The 22,120-nt window shown below is 41.9% G+C and overlaps 1 protein-coding gene across 2 annotated transcripts in view; it reads right to left on the bottom strand.

Annotated features, from left to right (window-relative positions):
• DCBLD1 (discoidin, CUB and LCCL domain containing 1) overlaps positions 1–19,136 on the bottom strand; it is a 47,532-nt gene extending 28,396 nt beyond the window's left edge. For both annotated transcript variants that reach the window (XM_027634162.1, XM_027634163.1), the window contains exons 1-2: positions 18,809–19,136; positions 3,233–3,445 (exon numbers count right to left, since the gene is read on the bottom strand). In XM_027634162.1, the coding sequence (XP_027489963.1) occupies positions 3,233–3,445; positions 18,809–19,055 (460 nt within the window). In that variant the 5' untranslated portion in view covers positions 19,056–19,136. The remainder of the gene's footprint in view (positions 1–3,232; positions 3,446–18,808) is intronic.
• Between the last annotated feature and the right edge of the window lie 2,984 nt (positions 19,137–22,120).

The raw sequence follows: 22,120 nt of genomic DNA, 5'->3' as shown, positions 1-22,120 counted from the left end.
ATTGGAGAAATCTAAATGCAATAGTTGCCTTCACAGGTCCATCAAAGGTGAGAAGAACTGTAGTGTCACATTAGTGTCTTAGTTGAGACTCAGAGAGGCTTCAGTACATCAGCATACACAAATGGAATGAATTGTACTCTTCTATCAGTCTACAAAAATCAAGGAATGTCCTGAACTTAAATAAAATTTGCATGTAAGTGGTCTAATCTGTAGTCACCAATTTACAAAAGTGAAGACATCCATGTTACAGCTAACATAAATCAAATAATCCATTTATTTGTATTTAACAGCTTCCCCTTATTGCACAGAATACAAATACCCCAAACACAAATTGAGTTAGTCTTTGTTGTATTGCATGAGTCGCTGCAGATGGTTATAATCATGAATGAATCACAGTTAAATGTAAAGACTGGAAGAAATCTGAAAGGAAAACAACACTTTGTTATCTGAATCTTCTTTACCTTAATTTTATATTTACACGCATAATCTAGTGTTTTACCTCTGACCGATTTTCTAAGCTTCAGATTCAACCCTCAGCAGATGTTTGAACTCATACTGACATTCACACTGTTGTCTTCTGTAGAGTTGAGGAGATCAGCATGATATTTAAAACATATTTCCCTTTGGACTTTATTGTCTTGTAATTGCAAACCTCCTAAATACAGAGCAAAGACTGCTTGGCTAATTTGAAACATGAACAATATTCACACTGTCAGCTTTCCTACTTTGCTTTTTAGGTTTTCTTTTTTAAACCCAGATCAAATACAGAAAACATAAAAAGATTAGTTTTTAATTGCTCAGATGTTTCCAATGACTGCAAAATATTTTCAATGCTCTATCTTCCTATGAAATAATTTTGATGGCAAAGATAGGTGTCTCCTTGGCCAAAGGGAAGATGTTGACCCACCTCATGAGGAGGAGACAGTTGCAAAGAGGAGATCTGGACTCAGAAACAGCTGTCTAAAATGACGCTTAACAGACTGAATGGATGTAGCAGTGTCAACTCACAGGGCTTCTTTTGCTGACATAAACGCATATTAAAAGCCAGAGCTGTAGCAAAACTATTGAAAAAAATTACTTAGAGGAGCTCTAGTCTCATCTAAGAATTACTGTGTCTTTTAAAACACAGGGGACATCATGAATTTATTGCTATAGAACTATTTCCACACTGTTGTTGTGCATGGATTGAATGTAGAGACTTTATAGGTATGCTGGTGGGAAAGTCTACAGTGAGCTGCAGACCACAAAAAACCATTACAGAGGGTATGTCTGTTTAACCTATAAAACTGGTTTAATCAGATATAAGCAAAATCTGCTAATTGTGCAGTTCATTATGAGAATGCAAATTATAGTCCACATGCATCTAACATTACCAATCAGGTCTGAAAATGGGTGTGGGAATACTTTAAAAAAATTAATTATGTGGAATTGATTGCATAATACACAGGTATTCTGTGCTCACAGGCTGAAAAACTGCAGGATAAACTATGTGAAGATGTCTTCATGTTGATGTGTAAGGACTCAAAATTTCAATCAACATCCAAGATTCATTTTTCACTTCAGAAAACAATATATTGATTCATCGCCGTTTCCAAGATACTTGATTAGAAATGCCAAGATAGTATGAATAAAAATTATTCAGATATGTTAATGCAATATCAACCACCTAGTTCTTACTGCCAAGTACAGGCAGACTGTATCAGGTAAATACAACTCATTACTTACAGTTATGAAGTGGATCATAGAACCACGGAATTGGGTTGTAAAGGACCCTAATCTAATTCCAGCTGCCCCCACCATGGGCAGGTACACCTTCCACTAGATCTGGTTGTTCAGGGCCCCATCCAACCTGTGTTTAAACACTTCCAGGGATGGGGCATCCACAACTTCTCTGGCCAACCTGTTCCAGTGCCTCACCACCCTCATAGTGAAGAAAGAAATAAAAAAAACATTAAAAAAAAAAGCCCAGCACATGTGAACAAAGATGTTCCTTATGCCTCAAATCAAGCTCTATGCAAGGCTTAGATATCAGCATGTCACTGCCCACTCTTAGTGAAGGCTGTTTCAAAATGTAATACCTCCCCCATGAGAAGAGTAATTACCTTTACCTTCCTTTGAGAGTAAGGCTTTAATACTTCACTTGATCTTCTCTTACCAGATGAGTGATAAGCCTATCATGCTGATGAATGAAAGGCAATCAACTCTCCTTACTACTAAGATATCTGTTAGATCTCATCCTTGGAGAACCACATACTTTTCTGAGCCAAGCAATAAGCTGAAAAACCTGCAGGGGCCCTGTGTAGCTCATGTCTTTGTCACATTTTCCCATTGAATCCATTCTGCTTAAGTCCACTACAGCACATTCAGCTTCAGCTGACTGACTGGCTACAGCCCATTCCTAGCAGGTAAAATCTTAGGAACTGTCAATTCTTGAGTTTACTCCTACATTGGGGAACTCCTTGCAGCCTTGGATTTAAATTGGACTTCTGAAAAAGGCCATGTTGACTTGAAAATCAGTTTGACCCTTTTAGAAAGTGCAGATCAAAGTTTCAGTGACATCTGATTGGGAAAATCAACTTGAGGAAGGCCTCAGGTTCTCCCTGGGGGAGGATCCTGTTGTTATGATTGTTTAAAGTGCACAGCTATAGCAGATTATTTACTTATCTTTCTGTGCAAATCTCTTACAGGAGTGCAGTCTGGCTTCATGCATTTAATATCTACATGTATTAAAGCCTGTACATTAGCAAAGGTTATCAGTGGCTAATAGGTAGCAATAATAAAGGTTATCTCTTCTCCGCGCCATGAACTGCCTAGAAATAGAGACACGTAGGATCATTTGGCTCCAATTTCTCATCTTTGGTTCACGAGCAAGTTCTTTCCCTATGCAAGGGAACAGGGCTGCTGTAGATCCACAAACTTCCTGTACCAAAATTGTGACAGTGAAGCTCTGCAGGTCTGAAGGCAGAACCCTTGGGGTGGATGTGGCAAAGCCAGGTATATGCCCCTGTGTCCCTGGCAGCCCCTCTGCAGCACAGCACGGCAGCACCCTTGGCCTGGGCAGAACTACACACAGTGTGAGGGGCAATGGCCTCCCATAGAGAGAAGGACACACTTGAATATGAAAAGGAGGAGGAGAGGACAGAGGCTGATATTTCTTGCATTTTGCTGAAATGGCCTTTTACTCACACTTTCACCATTTCATGCATTGACCATTGTCTTGTCTTTTACGTACCGTGCAATGTTGAAGAGCTCTGGATGGTAAGGTAGCTGGACTCGCATTTCTGTGATTCGATATCCAGGTCTCCAATTTTCAAGATCAGGCGTTTTCCTGGAGGCACTTGGATTTTCTTTTCACAAAGTGTGTAGTTTGGGTATGTACCAGGATAGTTCTTGGATGCCAGTGTCCCACTGTCTTGATACATCACTGTGTGCCCACATCCATCCCCTGCAACAAGAAAACAAAAAAGGAAGAGAAAAGAATTGTAATAAGAAAAATGTAAAAGAAATAAAAAACATGTAAAAAAATACTGGCCACATAATCATGTCTCGTGCACTTTCCCCTTTTAAAAAAATATTTTGAAATACTCCATTTCAGTTCTACTTTTGTTGGAACATAGGGTAACTAAAATAAAACTAGTCACATTTCTCTTGTAAAGCAGTAGAAAGGGGGGTTGGAAACACTAATGAACTAAGGAGTATTTGACAGTACTTGTACAGGCAGTCTCTCTGGCTGTCAGCTTTACAGACAAACCCTACTGAATTCTGAAGAGAGGGTAACTGAATCATACATGAAAGCACAACAGACATGATTTAACAATGTACTATCACAGACCAAACATCTTACTTTCTTGTTGGCTTTCTTGTCTCAGTTGGACAACACAAAAAAGCACGGGGGACAAGGTGACAGGAGAGGCTTCAAAAGGGGGATGTGCATTGTTAGTGGTACGCAGGCTACTTCGCAGTACATGCCTGGAAATATAAGTGCTGCTGCCTTCTTGCTCAAGGGGTGAGGGCAGGTGCCCACAAAGTGTGTTTTCATGGCACTGTATAGGAGCCAGCTTGGCTTTGGAGCCTTTCCTTGGTGGAGAAGCATCTGAGGAACAGCTGCAGCAGAACATAGGACAACAGGAAAAGGCACATGGAAATACGTGGGGGGATGTGCGGGTTGACATGGAAAACAGGAAGCATCCACAGAGGGGAAGGAAGCAGGTATCAGATAAGAGACCTTGACTATTAAAGGAAGCAATTTTTACTAAACTATTTAAAAGTATACTAGTAACTTAAAATTGATATATTAAAACCTAAGCCATTTTATTCTACTCAATCATCCAAATAATGGAAACTTTTGCAACAGTGAAACTAGGGTCATATACGTGTGCATGTAGGCAGTTCTTAGCTTTAGGTCAGTTAGGGCATAGGCACTCTTTACATAGGAGTCTTGTATACTGCTTTTCTTTATCTCTGCAAAACTGAAGCTAATCCAAGAAATGTTAATAAAACAGACAATCCTGTAGAGCTGAGAATTCACAATGTCCTCTTTAACTACCCAAAATTTCACTTTTGGGGATATTTTGGTTAAACTGTTTTGGTCTGTGCCTTTTCATTACTATCTGAACTTCCTTCCACAAACACTAGGAAAAACAAACTTAAGGTTTCATAAGATTATTTAAAAATAAACAACAAGAAATGAAATGTTGAAAAAGAAACATGAGTTATTGGGGTTTGTCGGGCAAAGTGGCATGCTATGCAAAGATAAGCTCCAAGCTATCAGACTTTGACTTACTACCATATAATTACACTGCCATTTTATCCAAATCACTCAACTGTTTTTTCACAAGCAACCATATTTATTTTGAAGCTTTAGCATTATTACTAGCTTTGTTGCCTGCTATTTATTTTTGTTGCAGGTTCATGCTGGGAATAGAGGAGAATAGAAGATATAGATCCAAAATCAGCTCACTGTAAAACATATTCAATATGTTGTTTTCAGATCTTGTTCACATGCTTTAAAAAACATCTGTTGTTCCAGTTTTTTATCTAAGCATTATTGATTTTAGGATGCATAGGAAAATACTCAAGATGAAAGGAAAACTAGCCTCATGAGCAAATAATCTTTTAATGGAAGCTTTCTGCAACTGGAATAAAAATATGAAAAGTAATACAGTACATAAGCTATCAACTTTCTGAACAGAGAGAGGGGTCCACAGAGGTCCAGAAAATGTAAAACCAGATCACTTCTAGCTGAACACAGTACAACCTTGCTGCCTATGCAGCCAACTGCTGTGTAATAAAAAAAAAAATGTCCATGGCCTTCAATTTACACTGCATGTTTCTATCTGTGAGCATTTGCTTTAGCTGGGCTGATGAAAATAAAGTAACTACAATCTTGAGCTTAGTTTGCAACTTATCCTTACTAGGAAAGAAAAGGGAAAACAAAGGGTGAAGTTACAGGACCACATGGGAATGAACTCCTGAGAATGAAAAGTCTAATATTCACATAGTTTTCATCTCACTGGGCTAGGTTCTGGCCTGTGTCACCTTGGTACACTCCTAAGGATCCTTTGTGGCATAAAATGCTCCTCAAAAAACTGTAAAGACATTGTTACATTGGTAAGACCCTGATAACTGTCCAGGTCACACAGACTTATATTTCTACAGAAAGTGTAGAGGCAAAACTGTGCATGAGAGACCTCAGTCTGCCTCTGTCGAGGTTATAGAAGGTCTTGTTCCCAGGGAAACTCCTTCTTTTTTGTTAAATCTGTCTTTGAGTCAGAGTATTAACACCTGAACATCTTTTGAGCAAAGAATGCATAAATGCTCTTTTCTGACTTTTCACTGGTGGGTCATGGTCATTCAAACGCTCTAGCTGATGAGAGGTAGGCTCAGCATCAGCCTGCATCTGTGACGTCCCTTGCTGCCTCTGTTCTTGCCTGCCACAAAGGAAAAGCTAATGATAAAAGCTTGTTTGCCACAAGAACTGAAGCAATGTCCAAGAAGTCAGACCAAGTCCTAGTAACTATTGTTTCTTACAGAGAAGGCTGACTGCAGCTCTGAATTTTGAGTTTCTCAGCAAGATTGCCAGAACAAAGAAAAATCTTATACTGAAATTTGCTGTAAAACCCATCCTAGGGAAGGAGTCAGAAGGTATAGAGGGAGGGTACAGCAAAGCTCAGGATCTGGTGGTTTAAAGAGAGATTTAATGATTAAATGCTAGTGAAAAAAATTACAAATATAACACCATTGTATAACAAGGGCTCAGAAATGGAGGCAAGTTGTAAGAAATTCAAAGCATATCCCTATTTTCAAATGAAAAATGGGAACAATACTACCATTAGTTTTGTTCTTACTATTTTCCACAGAAAATTCTGATTTCCAGTAGAAATGTATTGGCCAAACATCAAAAACACTGAGTTGAAAACACAACTCCTTGTCCTTATGAAAACTATCATTTAAATTCCTGACGTCACACTCTTTTCTATAGGCACAGCTCTTCTGCCTGGAAATATGTTTATTCGACTAGTCCGTTTGACACAGAATTTCTTGCTGACACTGAATTTTAAATTAGCACTACTTCTGAGAACTGTTTTCTATCGCCCCATTTGGCAAGAAGCTGGCAGCCTTGCCTCAGACATCCAAGTTTCATCACTTCTCACTGGACAGGAGCAAAGCAAATATTTGAGCACAAGGTATTCAGCAACCAGAGAGTCTAAACCTACTTAGATTTAATAAAATCTCCCCACAGCACCAGAAGTTATTCAAAGCACATCAAACATGCTTTATAAAACAAGTTCCCATGGGCATTTGAATCAAAACCAAGATCATAGTCTCTGGATCATGGCCCTCTTGGCCTCCAGGTTGTATCGAAGATCACACAGCACTGAAATTAGGGCTGTTTACCACAGATAAAAATACTCTCCTAGGGCAGACAATGGAAACAGCTCCCCAAGACATGAGAACCACAGCTGCCACCTTCTGCCACAGCAGTGAGCACACCACTCACACCTTGCTCTGTCTCATATGGTGCTCACTGAGAGCAGTGCATGTTTTTAAAACCAAACCCAGGACCCCACCAGAAGACACCAGCACATGTCTCTGTGGCGAGGGCAAGACGAGATACCAAGTGGCTGCCAGATAGTACCATTTCCCACCCTCAGACACACACGTGATGAATGTGTGTGGGACAAGGTGGAAAAGTATCTCTAAGCTGCTGTATCTGGGCTGGGTCTCGCCATGGCTGCTGGCTAGCAGGCAGGAGGGCTCCCTATGGGATCTAACCTGCCCGGGAAGGACATAGGTAATGAAATCAATGTCCTCAAACAAACTCTGGCTCCACACTGTGAGCTACCCTCGGCACAGCCCATAACAGATTCTGAGGGTTTAGCAAAATGATGGTGGTGCCAGAGGCAGCACAGCTAGAGATCTCTAAAATGATGCTGGTTCCTTCAGGCACCCTCTTATCATCCAGAATCACCTGGCTAGGATGATTCGCTCCTCCCTTCCCAAGCCCAGCACACAAGCTGAGCCCTGGTCTCTCACTCCTCTGCTCTCTAGGCTTTTCCACCCCTTACAACATATGTAGATGTGCACAGTGCCTTCATCCAAGCAGTCATCACATCCCCTTCTCAGCTAGGGAAAAGGTTACAGTTTTTCAAATAAGTGCTATAAAAAGTTTCCATGTGCTGCACCTTTCAGAAACATGTTAATACGGCCAACTACAAAACAGTTACAGAGTATAGTATCAAAGCACATTTTCAAAAGCATTGCTACAATATCCTGGCTGCAAACAGCTGCCTTTTTCATCCTGATGCACCCTCATGAAGCAATTCATAATAGACTTGGACCTAATCCAGTGCTAAATACGTGTTATACCTAGGCCTGTTCAAACGCTCAGCTTGTGGTTCCCTGCCCCCTTCCATCCCATCGGACAAGCCCATTCACTCTTGGTACCAGCATTTCACTCTTGGTGTCTCTGGTTACAGACTCTTGCTACCTGCTGCCCCTTGGCTGCCCATCTCTTCCCACAAAGCAACTTAATCTCCCTCTCTGCCTCCTCTCCCAGTTTGACATCATTTTGCACAGCCACCTTCATGGTGATGCCTGGGACAAGGCATGCTCTCCCCACCCTGCATAAGGCCACGGAGCAGAGCTGTTGGGGGCTGATGGCCTATCCTTCCTGCCCACTCCTTTCTCCCTTGAGAGGAGAGAGCAGAAAACTGAGTCTGTATACCTAAATTTTTGATTTAGCAAAAAAAATCAGCATTTTCTGAAAAGCCACAGCTGCAGATGGACAGTGTCAAGGTGGAGAGTCAAGGGTACAGCTCTGAGAGCTCTGATGAGAAACCCACAAAGAGAAATAAGATTTGTCTCATCTTCCACATTGCTTTCACTGAAGTAATCACTCCAGTTTATTAAAAGCTACAATATAACTGAGCCAAGGAGTTTTGCATCTGTGTTTGAAATGAGTTATGCATAAGAACATACAAGTATCTAAAAAAGAAATCAATTCCTTCCAGTCAAACCTGTGCCAACCCTGCTCCTGTGGGATAGGGAAAAAGACAGGCAAAAACCAAGTTTCTTGCTAAATGCCATACAAATCCACTGGTGTGGTCTGAAAACACTTCATGTTTTCATACAGCTACTTTAACTTCCACTACTAGTGGAATCATGCACACCGCAAACACAGACGTGTTCATGCCTTCACTGCTTTCTGAGGAGACAGAGTAAAATCTAGAGTTTAGTTCTTCATCTCTAACCTCTCTGCTGCCAAACCTGGGTCAAGAGCATCAGATCCTTACTGTGCCACTATAACAGAAGGGAGAGAGCTCCACACAACCAAGACCTAAACGCATCACTTTTCTAGAGAATGGTGAGATGTCAGACCTTTGTGTTTTTTCTGGCAGTGACCTCAAGCAGGTAACTAGAACGAAGGGCAACATCACAATCCCGTGTCATTGCTGGACAGGTGAGTACCCCCAGTCCTCCTTCCCAGCAGTGCTAGGGGTCAGAGCCACGAGCACCATGTGGGCAGTGGGGGGATGGCCATGCGTCTGAGGATTTCACAAACCACCAGATTCAGGACAGATGCCATTTACACCAGCCAAACAACTGGCTGAGCCCTGCTTCTAAATTATATAAATACACAGCAGGATTTTTTCAAAAGTCTAGCTTTACATTCTTCACAATATTTTGTGGATACAGTAAAAATAATTTTCAAATAATGAAAGAAACCATTAAAAATTAAGGCAAGTCTATAATCATCTGAAAAAAACCAGTGACTGATATCTTCCATGGCCTTTAAATTAGTATTAATATCTGTTTAAGGGAAGAAGTCTCCCACTCCACAGTATGCCATACTGCAAAAGGAAAAACAAATAGTGTGTAAACATTTTCTTTGAATGGCATTTTAATTTGACTCCATTAGGTTCCCAGGAAACATTTTAACTTCTGCTGTAGCAGCTCCTGAGGACACCCATTTTGGTGCCCAAGCTAACCAAGCAGCGGCTGGCAGGAGGGCTGAGAGCAGGAAGGGAAGGTAGAGCAGCAGAAGAAACAAAGGAAGACTGTGGAGTGCTGATTTTGTTGCCCAAATTATTTACTTATGAACTTCAAAGGGATGCAAAAGAGAAGGAGGCCAAATAAACCACAGAATGTTTTCCCCTCCTCTTCACAGACGTTATTTACTGTAATGTTGCTCTTAGAGTAGAAATGAGAAAAAAGCAAATGATCTCCAGTTGGTTCCACAGTGGTTCCATAAATCACAAATTCCCACCATGCGCCCATCTGCAATCACCCCTATAGCCTTTCAGGCTCCAGCTGGGGGCTGGCTTTCCTCAGGATGTCTGAGGAGGTGCTCTGCCTCAAACGTGTAACAAGTTATTTTGGTAACCAGTTGGATTACCATCATCCAGTACAGAAAAAAAAAAAAAAAAATCCCTGACAACCCCTCTAAATGTCTTATCTAGCAAAGTAGCTTACATCCATACTACCATTTTTCAAAGTTAAAGAATTTTTTAGCAATTGCAGCACAGCCATCTGCCAGTAGACAGGGAAATCTTTCCAGCTGTGCTGACCTACATGGTAGTGACTTTGCTGGATTGCTACAACTGACCTGGGAAGCCTTTACTATCCCAGAAACCTCTCACCCTTGCAGAAATTCACAAAGGCAAAAACCTAGCAAGATCTGAGATTTTATTTATTTAGCTGCTAAAAAGGTCAAAAGAAAGCAGAAATCTCCTTACAAGCAACTTCTCCCATCAACAGAAAGCCATATTCACTGAAGAGGGAACTTTACATTCAGCATGCAGGTTTGAAACCTGAACAAGTAGTAAAGTCTTACTTAAACTAACAAAAATGCAAACCAGAAACTCTCTCGCTGAAACTCTTCCAGTATCCATAAAGACTTGATTAACTTTGCTACTTAAAATAACTTCCTGGAAAGCAACCATCCCATCTGCACATACATTTTAGGGACTTGCATCAGGATGAAGCCTAACACTACCTGGCAGGAGACCTCAGTGACAGGACAATTCAGATTACTGTAGAAATCACAGTGCAAAAGAAGAGAATAGCAGCTACAGCCTGGTAGTTCCTTTCCTATGAATTATTTATGAGTACACAGGATTAAGAAGTTGCTGCATTCTGTGAAGGACAAAATCCTGAAACACAAAAGGGATAAGGTTTATACAAAATTGCAAATAGCATTGTACAGTTTTCTTACTTTGCTTTTATTGTATATGCAAATAGTAGCAACTGAGGTTTGCCTTTGATTTTCAGTATCACTATCTGGTTCCATCACAATCTGTGAAAGATAGACAGTACCAGAGTACATGTCAAAAATAAGTATGGTTTAGTTGCTGTTTCTAGGACTTAGGTAGTATACCCAAATGTAGTCCACCAGAGTGGCAAATTTCAGTATTGGAATTTGCTTTTCAGCACTCTAAATACAGCATTCTTGTGCTTGTGGGTGTGAGAAAACTTCTATGCCTTTTTAGCTGCTGAAACAAAAGAGATTTGTAGATTATTTACTTATTTCCTGCATAGCTGCATTTAATATTTGTCAGTGCTTTTCTTTTATGAAGGTGGCATATTGCTGAGATTGACCACCTCAACATCTTACTATTCTGTGTGGTTTTGGACAGAGATAGGAGAACAGAGTTACGTATGTATGGAAATCTCAGACGAATTTTTAGTGTAGGGTCCCCTTTTTGCAAAAGTGAATTTGATTTTTTGTTTTCTAAATAAATACCTGCTTTCTTTAAGATACATGCCCATAGTATGCACCTCAAGTGCAGTGAAGGCACCGGGAAGTCAATTCCCAAGTACTTGTAACTGCATACTCGGGAAGAACTGTGAAGGATTCTAAATGAATGGGAAGATGACCATGCTCCACCCATGGTCATCAGCCACCTCTGTAGAGTAACTCAGAATCCTGTTGATGCTTCAGTGCTATGAAGGTTATGGGGAACAAATATCCCACAGACAGGTTTATTCCCTCCCCTTCTGACTACAGCATCCCAGCAAGGTGGCGACGACACAGGGCTGCAGCAGGAGATGGAGTTTTCTCCCACCGTGTGCTGGGCTGTCCCTGCATTGGAGGGACATTTTGCCATTAGGGCATCTCCTCTGATTCTGCTGATTTGTGGTAAACATACAGTTGAATTTTTATTGGGTTTTTTCAGGCAAAGTAGGAAATGCTAATCTTAACTGAAAGTCATATCATATATATGCAAATTGTTTGCTCTACTTTCTCCATCTGTTTTCTTCTCAGGTTTTTCTCTTCACTATGCTTTACTGGAGATTAACTTACAGTATACTGCACCAAATTTGGACTGTGTGGGAAACATATGCTGCAATCTCAGGGCCAGACTCGAATATTGGGTTGCACAGGAATAGGAATATTCACAGCAGCGCTAAGGACTGACAAACCCACAGGGACAGGAAATTTAGAGACACCACAGTAAGGAGAGGCTGAAGCAGAGCTGTTCCAGTTACAGTAGCAGGTGGGAAGGCAAGATTTCAAAACACCTTTAATTTGGGCAAGAGGAAATGGTTGAACATGATAGAATGAAATTACACACTCCCCTTATTTTAATATGTAATTCCCTTGTTAGTGTGATACAAGTCAAACAAGATAGAAAGTTATCAATGATGCAAGGTGGTCTTTTTTTCTTGAAATCAAACCTATCCTGGCTTACTTGAAAAATCATTCATTCACCTTTTATGCCTGTATTTCTAGGCGGAATATGTGATTTGTTAGTAAGAAAGGACAACAGAAAGCATGCCACTTTTCTGCGAGCAAATTATGCAGACACTCCATTATTCCCAAGTTATAAATTAACCAATATCTCTTAAAAAAATTAATTGGTTTCTGATGGAAACAATAATCACCTTTTATTAGCAAGATATATTTTTTCTTTTGTCTTTTTACTCAGTGAACCCAACATATAGGAAACTAGCTATTTCCTCCTTGGTTATTGCAAATTAACAAGAAGTGGTTTCTTGCAACTCCAGTAGGAACGGAAGCAAAAATTAACTGAATAAAGATTAACTGTACTATTCTGACCTAAAGCATTGAAAGCAAGAAATGCCTTCTATCAGTATTGTCACATTACCAGCCTGCCTGATGCTTGTCATCAAGGGACCTCTCTGGCTAATTGTGATTACAGACAGTCGCTGTGAAAAATATTTCAATTAAAAAATAGACAGGAAAGCAGCTACAGCATTACTTAAGTACTGTAGTCTTGGTTGTGGTACCATATATGGCCCACACCATCATTTCTGTAACATGTTAATATGAGACTACACAAAAGGTATTTGCTAATGGATGTAGAAAATAGCACAGAAGAGTGTATTTTATGCCCCTCTGTGTACATCATGTACACTGAAACTCCATAATTTCATTTTGACTGGAATTTTCTGACTAGCAGTACTATCAAACAATCATGTTCTCCAGTTTTGAAACAGGATACAGCAGAAAGATCAGAACAGTTTTTCACTCATTTCAAGAGTGAATACCTCAGTGTAACTGCTCAGTTTATTTTGATACAGTTTTATTTTGCTTTCCACCTCCAGAATACAGGGACTGAAATTCATCTAAAAACAAAATAGCAGATTAATTTTCAAAACACAAGCACTAGCAAGGACCATGAGTTTAACCACACCTCTTCTGTCTGTGCTAAAATACCAATAGAACAGTAACTGCTGACTCTTCAGGTTTGAAAATGTTAACGCTTATGACCACTCGAAAAACCTCCAGTTCTGTAGCTCACAGGCATTTCAACTTCAATTCCCTTGTAGCATGCTGACATAAGAAACATGGGATAATATAAACCTCTGTCTTTGGAAGAAAACTGAAACAGGGAGTGCAATAGCTCTAGTGTGAGCCATGGACCTTGCTGCTGAAGCCTCCCAGTGGAGGGGGACCCACAGGATACCTGAATTTATTTTACAGGTTAAAATACGTATTTTCATAGCTGGAGGACAAAGTGGATTTTTTTTTTTTTTTAGTGTGTGTATGTCATGAGTTCATTTTACAAATGAAGCATAGCTGACATTAAGTCAAAGCAACACGCCAACACAGAACTGGTGTGGCACCAGAGCAAAACACAAGTAGTTTCAGACAGAAGCCACACATTTCCCTTCTGCGCAGTTACCACAGCTGCAACAACAAGGCTCAGGCATGTAACAAAAGCCATTCTGTTCAAGTGGGTGAAGAAATCCACCTATGCCTTCAGCTTTTTGAGGTCTCCCCTGCTACTCCATGAAGAAAAGTTTTGTTTGATTTCTGACAGGCCTTTGTATAGCATGAGGGATCACATCCAGAATTCCCCATGTGTTTTTGTAATTCGAAATAAAACAAATAAACACAATTTTTATTCAGTAGACATGAACATCTGGAAGATGACATCAACATGACTTCAACTTTAATGTCAAAGCAATAGACTGAAATTTGAACAATTTGGGGTGGAAGTGCCAGAAACCTGAACATCATGGAATAAAATTGTGATGGATACAAAGTTTCTGCCACAGCTGAGGGAAGAAACAATGTTTTAGAGCTTTATTAAGGTAATTAGAAAAGCAACTTGGGCATAAATGTGTAATACCAAATATAAAACTGAAGAAGATACTGGGACTGTAGGAGGACTGGGGACAGGATTTCTAGTCTTGCCTTGCTCTCTTTTCCCCATTTATTCTTCTGTCCCTCATCATGGCACTTGAAAACACCTTTAGTGAAGCTCTTTAGAGATGGGTAAAGACTGCAAAGCATGGGTGCACTTGTCCTTCCCTCTGCCCATGTGGGAGAGGGAAGAATGGAGCAGCCACCCAGGAAGCTGCTACCACCAGACAGCAATCCTGTCCCAGCAGGGGGATGGAAATAACGATTAAGGTCACATTGGGACTGGAAATCCTGCTCAGGGAGGATGAAAAAGTCCCATCACCACCAAAATAAGCCTTCGCATCTTGGAAGGAAACTCCCAAGAAGCAAGTCCTGTCTCTCTCAAAAGAAGAGACAGGGAGAGAGGGAATGAAAAGACCAAAATATTTCCTCCTCATAACACTCAGCTCCCAGGCTTAATTATACAGGATCAACAATCCTAACCATAACTACTGGCAGGCTCTCTACATACAAGAGCCAACCTCAAAAATGTGGCTTTAGCACTCATACAATTTTTACAGACAAAAATCAGTTTAATTAGATAGCTTGTAATTTCTTTTGAAAGCAAAAATGAAAATATCTGTATACTCTTAAAACTAGTCAAACCACTCTCCTTTTTTATTTAAACATCACTATTAGCTTGTCCCAGTTTGAAGTTTCCCACTCACAGTTGTAACACTAATTAAACCTTTTGGGGAAGTTGTGTGCTCGCTCTTATGCATTGCTATTAATATTTTTTATTGCAGTTAGCTGGGATCCAACACCATTCCAGTCAGAAGGATTTTATTTGGATTTTGTCTGGCTTATTTTATTCTTAGCAGATGGTGCAAACCCATGTGTTGATGAGTACATGCCACAGGAGAGCATCTGATACGATACAGCCAGCCCTAAACAACAGTGATGTCTATGCTGAGGACTTCATTGCCTGCCACCATGTAGGACCACACTTCTTGGCACAGTGTGTTAGCTCAGATGGGCTTTCAAAACTATACTACTGGTACCTAAGATGGGTTTGAGAAGGTATCTTAGGCATCTATATACAGTAGCGTGAGCATCCTCAAAGTTGGTTTTTTCAAACTAATTTTTACTGTGCTACACATGTAACCCAAGTGGACCAAAGGTGACACAGTTTTATAAACAGAAATGAATGTATTTTTGCATGTGCAAATCAATGAATAATTTTCATGAAATATCATTCAGTAGCCATGTAGGTAACAACTTTCCCAAAGCATCTTCTCCTTGCATTGTCAGCGAGACTCTTGGTAGCCTACCTGTCTCTGACTTTGTTTGAAATACATCCCCTGATAAACTAAAGAGAAGTACATATAAAGAGCTTAGCGCTATTTATAGCAAAGTCTGTGTGACTGAAAACATAGCAGTTTTCTTGTGGTGGGTACATGTATTGCTTACGCACTGCAACTGGAAAACTGTTGCCTCCCTCTTTAGCAATTCTAGTCAGCATTCCCAAGGCAAGAGAGAGAGCCAAGGAAGGAAACAGACATAAGGACAAAACACAAACAAACTGAAAATTTACCAGTGACTTATATTCAAAAACTGGAGGGGGGAGTGTACAAGAAAAATTCATCTCAATCTGCATTTCAAACTGCTGGAAATGGGCATACAAAGTGGATTAGGAGGATCACACCAGTATTCTTCAGGTAGGGGTTTTGTGAAAGCCTCTGAGAACAGGCATAATCGTTCATAATTACTGGATACACTGTTGTCACATTAAATAACAGCTTTTCCTCAAAACATTTAAAAGTCTACTGCCTGTCAATTCTTGCAACTGGGCATTGCGTGCAACTGGCAACAGATCCAGGAATACTGCAAGCAAAGCTCACTCCTGGATGCTGATCTGCAAATCCCACATGAACTAGTTTCATAGCTGTGCTTTATTTGAAGTGAAAATAAATGAGGTACAGCAAGAGCAGTGGCTTAAATCTTGTTCTTAATAGATTAAAATCCCCATTCATCTTATGCTTTCCTACAAACAAACAACTCTCAGGTCATTTTAAAGTCCTATTGGCCAGAAATGTGATAGAAAATGAATGAAGGCTCTGAAAGACTAAGATCCAACTCTCATTTCTGATACCCACAATTACATGGTTCAAGGTCTTTTAAATGACTCCAGAAGAAAAAACAGGGAATGGTGAAAGGCAAAGACAATGTCTTCAGCTTTGCCTCCATTCTGCCTTGGGTCCTAAATGCTGAAGGAGATTTTTAGAAGAGGAACCAGGTCAGGCACGGCTGTGTGAAGTTGGCAGGCAGGGAGTAAGGTATGTTTTGTAGTCATCAGCAATGAACTGAAAACCCAAGAGAAGATCAGCGTAGAGCAGAGTAAAAAGAGAAAAGAATCACCTTTTATTAGAAATCCCAAAGCTATTTATCACTCATGGGCAGTCACAGATACAGTATTTGTCCCCCCATGAGACCTACTAAGCCTAAAAATATTTTTAGTTAAAATCAGCTCCCTAAGTGCTCAGCCTTTCCTATCATTATTTTATGGACAACAAAATTCCACATTCATAGTTGTCCTGGGACAACGCATACAGTTAACATATTTTCAAGAACAGAAAGTGAGTTGACACCTGGACTCTGCACACACTCAGATATGAGCCATTCTCTGAAGTAACCAAGCCACAGTGAAAAAAGGACACTTTCCTTAATTTGAAACTTACTTAAGTAAAAGAACATAAGCTATAACAGCTGCTTCATCCTGTTCTGTATCATCCTCCCCCAAGAAAAAAACTAAGGGAAATGTGAAGGCTGCAGGTTGTGCAGCCAGTTCATGACAGGTCAGAAAAACATATTGCTTCATTTTTAAAAATGGGTATTTTAAAATCAATATACTTACACCAGCACATCTTTGAACCAGCTAGTGGGAGATACCAGTGGTAAGGAGATATAGAATTATCTGAAACTCAAGCCTGATTCACTCTGGCACTTCTCCTGCTCCATTACAACTTTTAAATCAAGTCAAGAATCTTGTGTAACAGGAAGTTTGTGTCCACTTATCTCCTTTCTCCACTGGTGTGAGTTTAGAACACTTAGCCCCTAATTTATAGGGTAATAGTAATAAACAAACACATAGAAAAACTGCCTTCTGAGGAGAAACAAAAGGGGGGGGCAGAGAGTCAACATCTTTTCTGGTTTCTAGACACTGGACAGACTTGTAAATTTGAGTTTGATCCAAAAAGAACCAGGCAAAATATTACTTGTGTTTCCATGCTGTTGGTTTGATATCATGAATACAACATAAATGCTTTTACCAGTTAATGTGGGAATACAAACAAGGAGGGACATTCATACTTACTGCTCTGTGTTACTGTATGCACAAAAACCCCCAGAAATCCCAGTAAACTTACTATTTCTCACTCCTCGAATGACTTTCCTCTCCTTGAGGTCATTGTGTGAGAAACAAACATTGGTGAAAGAGGAAACAAACAAAAAACCCCCACTAAACACTGACAAAAAGAGGAGATTAAAGGAATATTTTTTGTTTGCTACATATGTTTCCTGAAACATATCAAATTGGAGTCTCAGCACACTGAGGACAGAATAGCAAAGCTGCCATGAAGCTGGTAGGTGGAAAGGCAACATGACTCACACCAAACTCTCCCTTCTGTGGAGATCCATACCAGAAATCTCTGTTAAAAGAAGGGTTTAGGAAAAATAGGTATAAATCAGCTGAAGTACTTTGTGTCATTGCCTGCATGCAACGCTAATGCAAAGCACTGGATTCTGAAATTTGCAGCCAAGTTAGAACATTGATGGGGAGCTTCTAATTTACCTGAATGCATTGTCAAGCTCATTATGACGTTTAGCTTCCAGTATTAACTATTTTATCGGTGGCTGTTAGTGAACTCTTCTAAGACGGATGCATCAAGCCATGCAATGCCACTGCCGGAAGGTTGCAACTCCTCGGTAGGAGATGTCCTGTGTACTTGTAATTTACACAGGAAGCTTAACCGTGAGCCGCATAAAACCAGATGCTAAAAAGAACAGTACCTGCGCCCTAATTGCAACAAACTGCACTATCACAAAAGGGCTCGTAAAATCCCCTCGAGATTCCTACGGAACTTTGTCCCGGCACGAGTATGGGCATTTCCCATTTTCAGCGAGGCAGTGGGAGAGCAGAGCTGCCTACAGGCAGTCTCAGCTGTGGGACAGGGGCTCCCGGCCCCGGCCCTTGTCGGAGCAGACGCGGTACTGACGGTGTCCGAGCGTCTCCCGCCGCACCCCGGGGCTCCCGCCAGGGCTGACGAGGCGCGGTCAAAGACGGGCGCCCAGGTGGCCGCTCCCTGCCTCCTGCGCGCAACTTGCTGGGGACTTTCTCGCCTCTTACTTGACTTATTAAAAAGCAAAACAAAACAAAATCCTAATTTACAAAGATCAAGAAAGACGTAGCATACATTTACCATAAGGCCGGTTACCACTTTAATCTCGCAGCTACTCAGACACGGGGATAAACCCGGCGAGGATTAACGAGGTCAACTATATACAGCCCTGAGAGCAGCTCAGGCTACGCTCACGCCGAGCAGCGAGGCGAGGGCGGTCGGGATCCCCCTCAGCAGCCACCGCTCGCCCCCGGCGCAGGGAGCCCCTCGGGGGCCGCGCACGCCGCCGATCTCCCCCCCCCGGCCCCGGACTCACCCAGCGTCTCCGCCCGCAGCCAGAGCGGGGCCGAGGCTCCGAGCAGCAGCGAGAGCAGCAGCGAGGGGGCGGCCCGCGCCCCCCCGGCGGGGCTCATGGCTCCGGCTCTCGGCGGGCCGGGCAAGGCACAACTTCCCCACTTCCCTCCTGCTCCTTTCTCTTCCTCTCCTCTTCCTCCTCCTCGTCGTTGGGGCGGCTCCGGGGCCAACCCGCGCTCCCGCGGAGGGGGGCGGTCAACTCCCGGCATCCTTCCCCCCCGCAGGTGTTCCTGCGGAGGCGGAGAAGGGGCCGTGCGGGGCTGCCTCTGGCCCCGTGCCCCGCCGGTGGCCGGGCTGCAGCGCTGCTGCCTCCTGCCTCCCTCCTCCCCGGCCTGGGGCTGGGGGTGGAGAGAGGAAACGGGAGAAGGGGAAGCGCCACTATTCCCATTGGGCTGCCGCGCGGGGTATCTCCTCCTCCTGCCGTGGACCGAGGGGCCGGCGCGTCCCCGCCGCCCCCTCCCCTCCCCGAGTGCTGTTTCTCCAGCCCACCGGCGCTCTGGGGTGCTGCACCGGGATCGTGGGGCTCCCCACGGTTGGGAGGCTCCCCCAAAACCATGCAGCCCCCAGCGTCGCCTGCGAAATCCCGAAGCTGGCAGGCTTTGTGCATGCCCACGTATATACACGCACAGTCGTATATACATGTATGTTTATAAGGAAGCAGGATTATTTTGCCGTTCGCAGGCTAATTCCTGCGGGAGTCGCTCCCGCTGCCATAGCGGGAAGGGTCACCGGGGTATCTACGCAGTGGGGGGACACGAGTGGGGCCGGTGGGCAGCGGAGCCGAACGGGGCAAGGGGGAGCGTCCGACCCCTTCAGCACAGCCGGTGTCGTGATTGGGCTTCTCACTCCTGTAACCTGCTCCTGGGAGGGCATCTCCATGCAGGGCTGCAAACGCAAGGTTAACCTATGCGAACTTTTGTGCATTACTATTATGGGCTGAATTAAATACAACCTTTGTAACGATGCTGTGTGCATCTTTCTGCCTCGGTGGGATGACCTTGGCTCTGGAGAAGACCTGTGGCACAGGGAGGGACGCAGGTGCATGGTAGGGAAGCAATGCCAGTGACCACAGGAGACCCCCATATTAAGCAAGCCCCAGCGGTTGGCCTTTTAAAAGTATTCTGGAGTATTGAAGGTAGCCTGTCTGACTCTATACAGGCTTTTCAGGGGTGAGTTGCTGTGAGGCAGGTGAATTCACACTGCTGGCAGGTCAGAAACACTGTACTGCTATGGTAAAATGAGGTACAGAATTAACTTGTATGTCATAGAGATAAAATTATTAGGTTATGTTAGAAAAAAGTGAAGTTTAGTAAACCTTTATTTTAATTGAGTTCTTGTTTTATAAGTGTTAATGTCTGTTTTTTAACTTTTCAGACACCATATGTGATCAGGCATATTTTTTACCACGTACTCAGTACATTATATTCTTGGTATATGTATTTAACACACGTTGTTAGTATTTGAGACTTACCCGTCTTTACAAAGGAGAGTTTGAAATCTAGACTAAAATGGTCTAAGATGTAAGGCAGAAAGAATGTTTGTTAATGCAGCAGTTTGGTGGTCAGACTAAACCTTGCTGGATTTTGCCAACAAATGGCAGCATCCTTCTGGTTGAAGGAGGTTGGGATGGGCTACTTGCTTCAAGACTCTGAAGGCTGAGAGGCTTTTAAACAGGAGTGTGTCCATGTGAATAAAACTGGCCTGTACTTGTACTTGTCTCACAGATTGTCAGGAACAAATCCATACAAATGAAGGTGATTATGAAGAGGAAGGGACCAAAAAGTAAAATTCTGCAACATCCTCAAGATTGGATTTGAAAACCTGACAGAATTGGTGAAAATATTGTAGTCATAGAAAATAGTTTTTCCAATACCAAATACTGGTTCAGAATGTACAAATGAGACCCAACATAAATGAAAACACGAGGGAGATAAACGAACAGGACAATATATATGTTGCAAAACATATATCATCCTTGAAAGAGCTGCAGTTATTTAAAAGCAATATAACAACACAAGAGGGTGCATTGTTTTGTGTCAGTCTGAGCAGGCAATCAAAACCAGTCAGTCACACACAGGTTGGTACTGGGAATTGTACTGGTTTGTATTCCATCAACTGAGATCTAAAATATGTTCTCTAAAAACAGAGCCAGTTTCTAGTTGTATTTGTTAAGGGTTATCGTAAATATTGAGAGAACAGTCCTGTGGGTCGATCCCAAGTAATCTTGGCCAAGCAGTGATGCAATAAACTGGTTTTGGTGAGCTTGAGCAATTTAATATGCAAAACATTAAATTTACCATGGCGCTTGCAGATAATGTCGCTAATGTTGAGCTCTCCACAGAACTTGAGTGGCTGGTAATTGTTAGAGGCAAGTTAGCAGCTTTGGAAATCCAAAATGGTTTCTGCCTGTCACACATGTTTAGGAGGCTCAGAGTGAGGAAGAAGCTTTCTCCTTCTCTTGGGTGTTGGAGGGTTGTCAGTGCCCTCTGGAACAGATACATAGAGAATAATTTCATTCACAGTTATTTTTATTTCAATGATTTGTAGTAAAATGGTAAGTCATGCCCTTGAGACTGTAGATGTGAAATGTCTGGGAGTGGTATTTGGTTTTTGTTCATGGTTGGTACAGGAGAGCATTGGTCGAAGGAAGGGCATGCAGGTTGCCTTTTCAAACTTCTCACCACCCAGGGCTCATCCGGAGCTGGTTGCTTTCCCAAGGCTACATGTTTCCTACTGCAAATGTATATAATGCTCCCGTGGAAACTCTGTACCTCTTGCAGGTGTTGGAAGCATAGCTTTTGTATTGACTTCAGTAGGATAATAATAACAATGTAATCAGTGCAGTAGCTTCTGTATTATTTATTTTGCTATTAAATTCACATTACCATACCATCTCCCTGTCAGTTTTCAATATGCTGTAGGCAAAGAACTTACTGTCATCTTCCAAGATTAAATAATCATTAAGACGAATGAAGTAGTCTATAGCTCTCAAAGCTCTTATTCAAGGACTTGTGTAACCCGTCACATTGCTACATTGGTTCATATGTACTTCTGCCAATTTCCTTTTGTAAGGAGGACAGTTAAAATGAGCTTTTAAATAAGTACAGTTTTAAAGGCAAGGACTTCGAGTTAAGGCAAAAGATTAGTTCAGAAAGAAGGCATACGTGGAACCTGACTAATTTAAGTTTTCACACAATAGGAGCTTCACAATATAAAAGTTCTTTGGCAGACCACTTCTGACAGCTTAATGAAGCTTATTTTGGTCACTAAAACT

This window comes from Corapipo altera, unplaced genomic scaffold, assembly GCF_003945725.1.
Source record: "Corapipo altera isolate COAL_440 unplaced genomic scaffold, ASM394572v1 2b, whole genome shotgun sequence".
NCBI lineage: Eukaryota > Metazoa > Chordata > Aves > Passeriformes > Pipridae > Corapipo > Corapipo altera.
The sequence above is the reverse complement of the archived record's forward strand: the minus strand, read 5'-3'. Positions and strand labels throughout refer to the sequence as shown.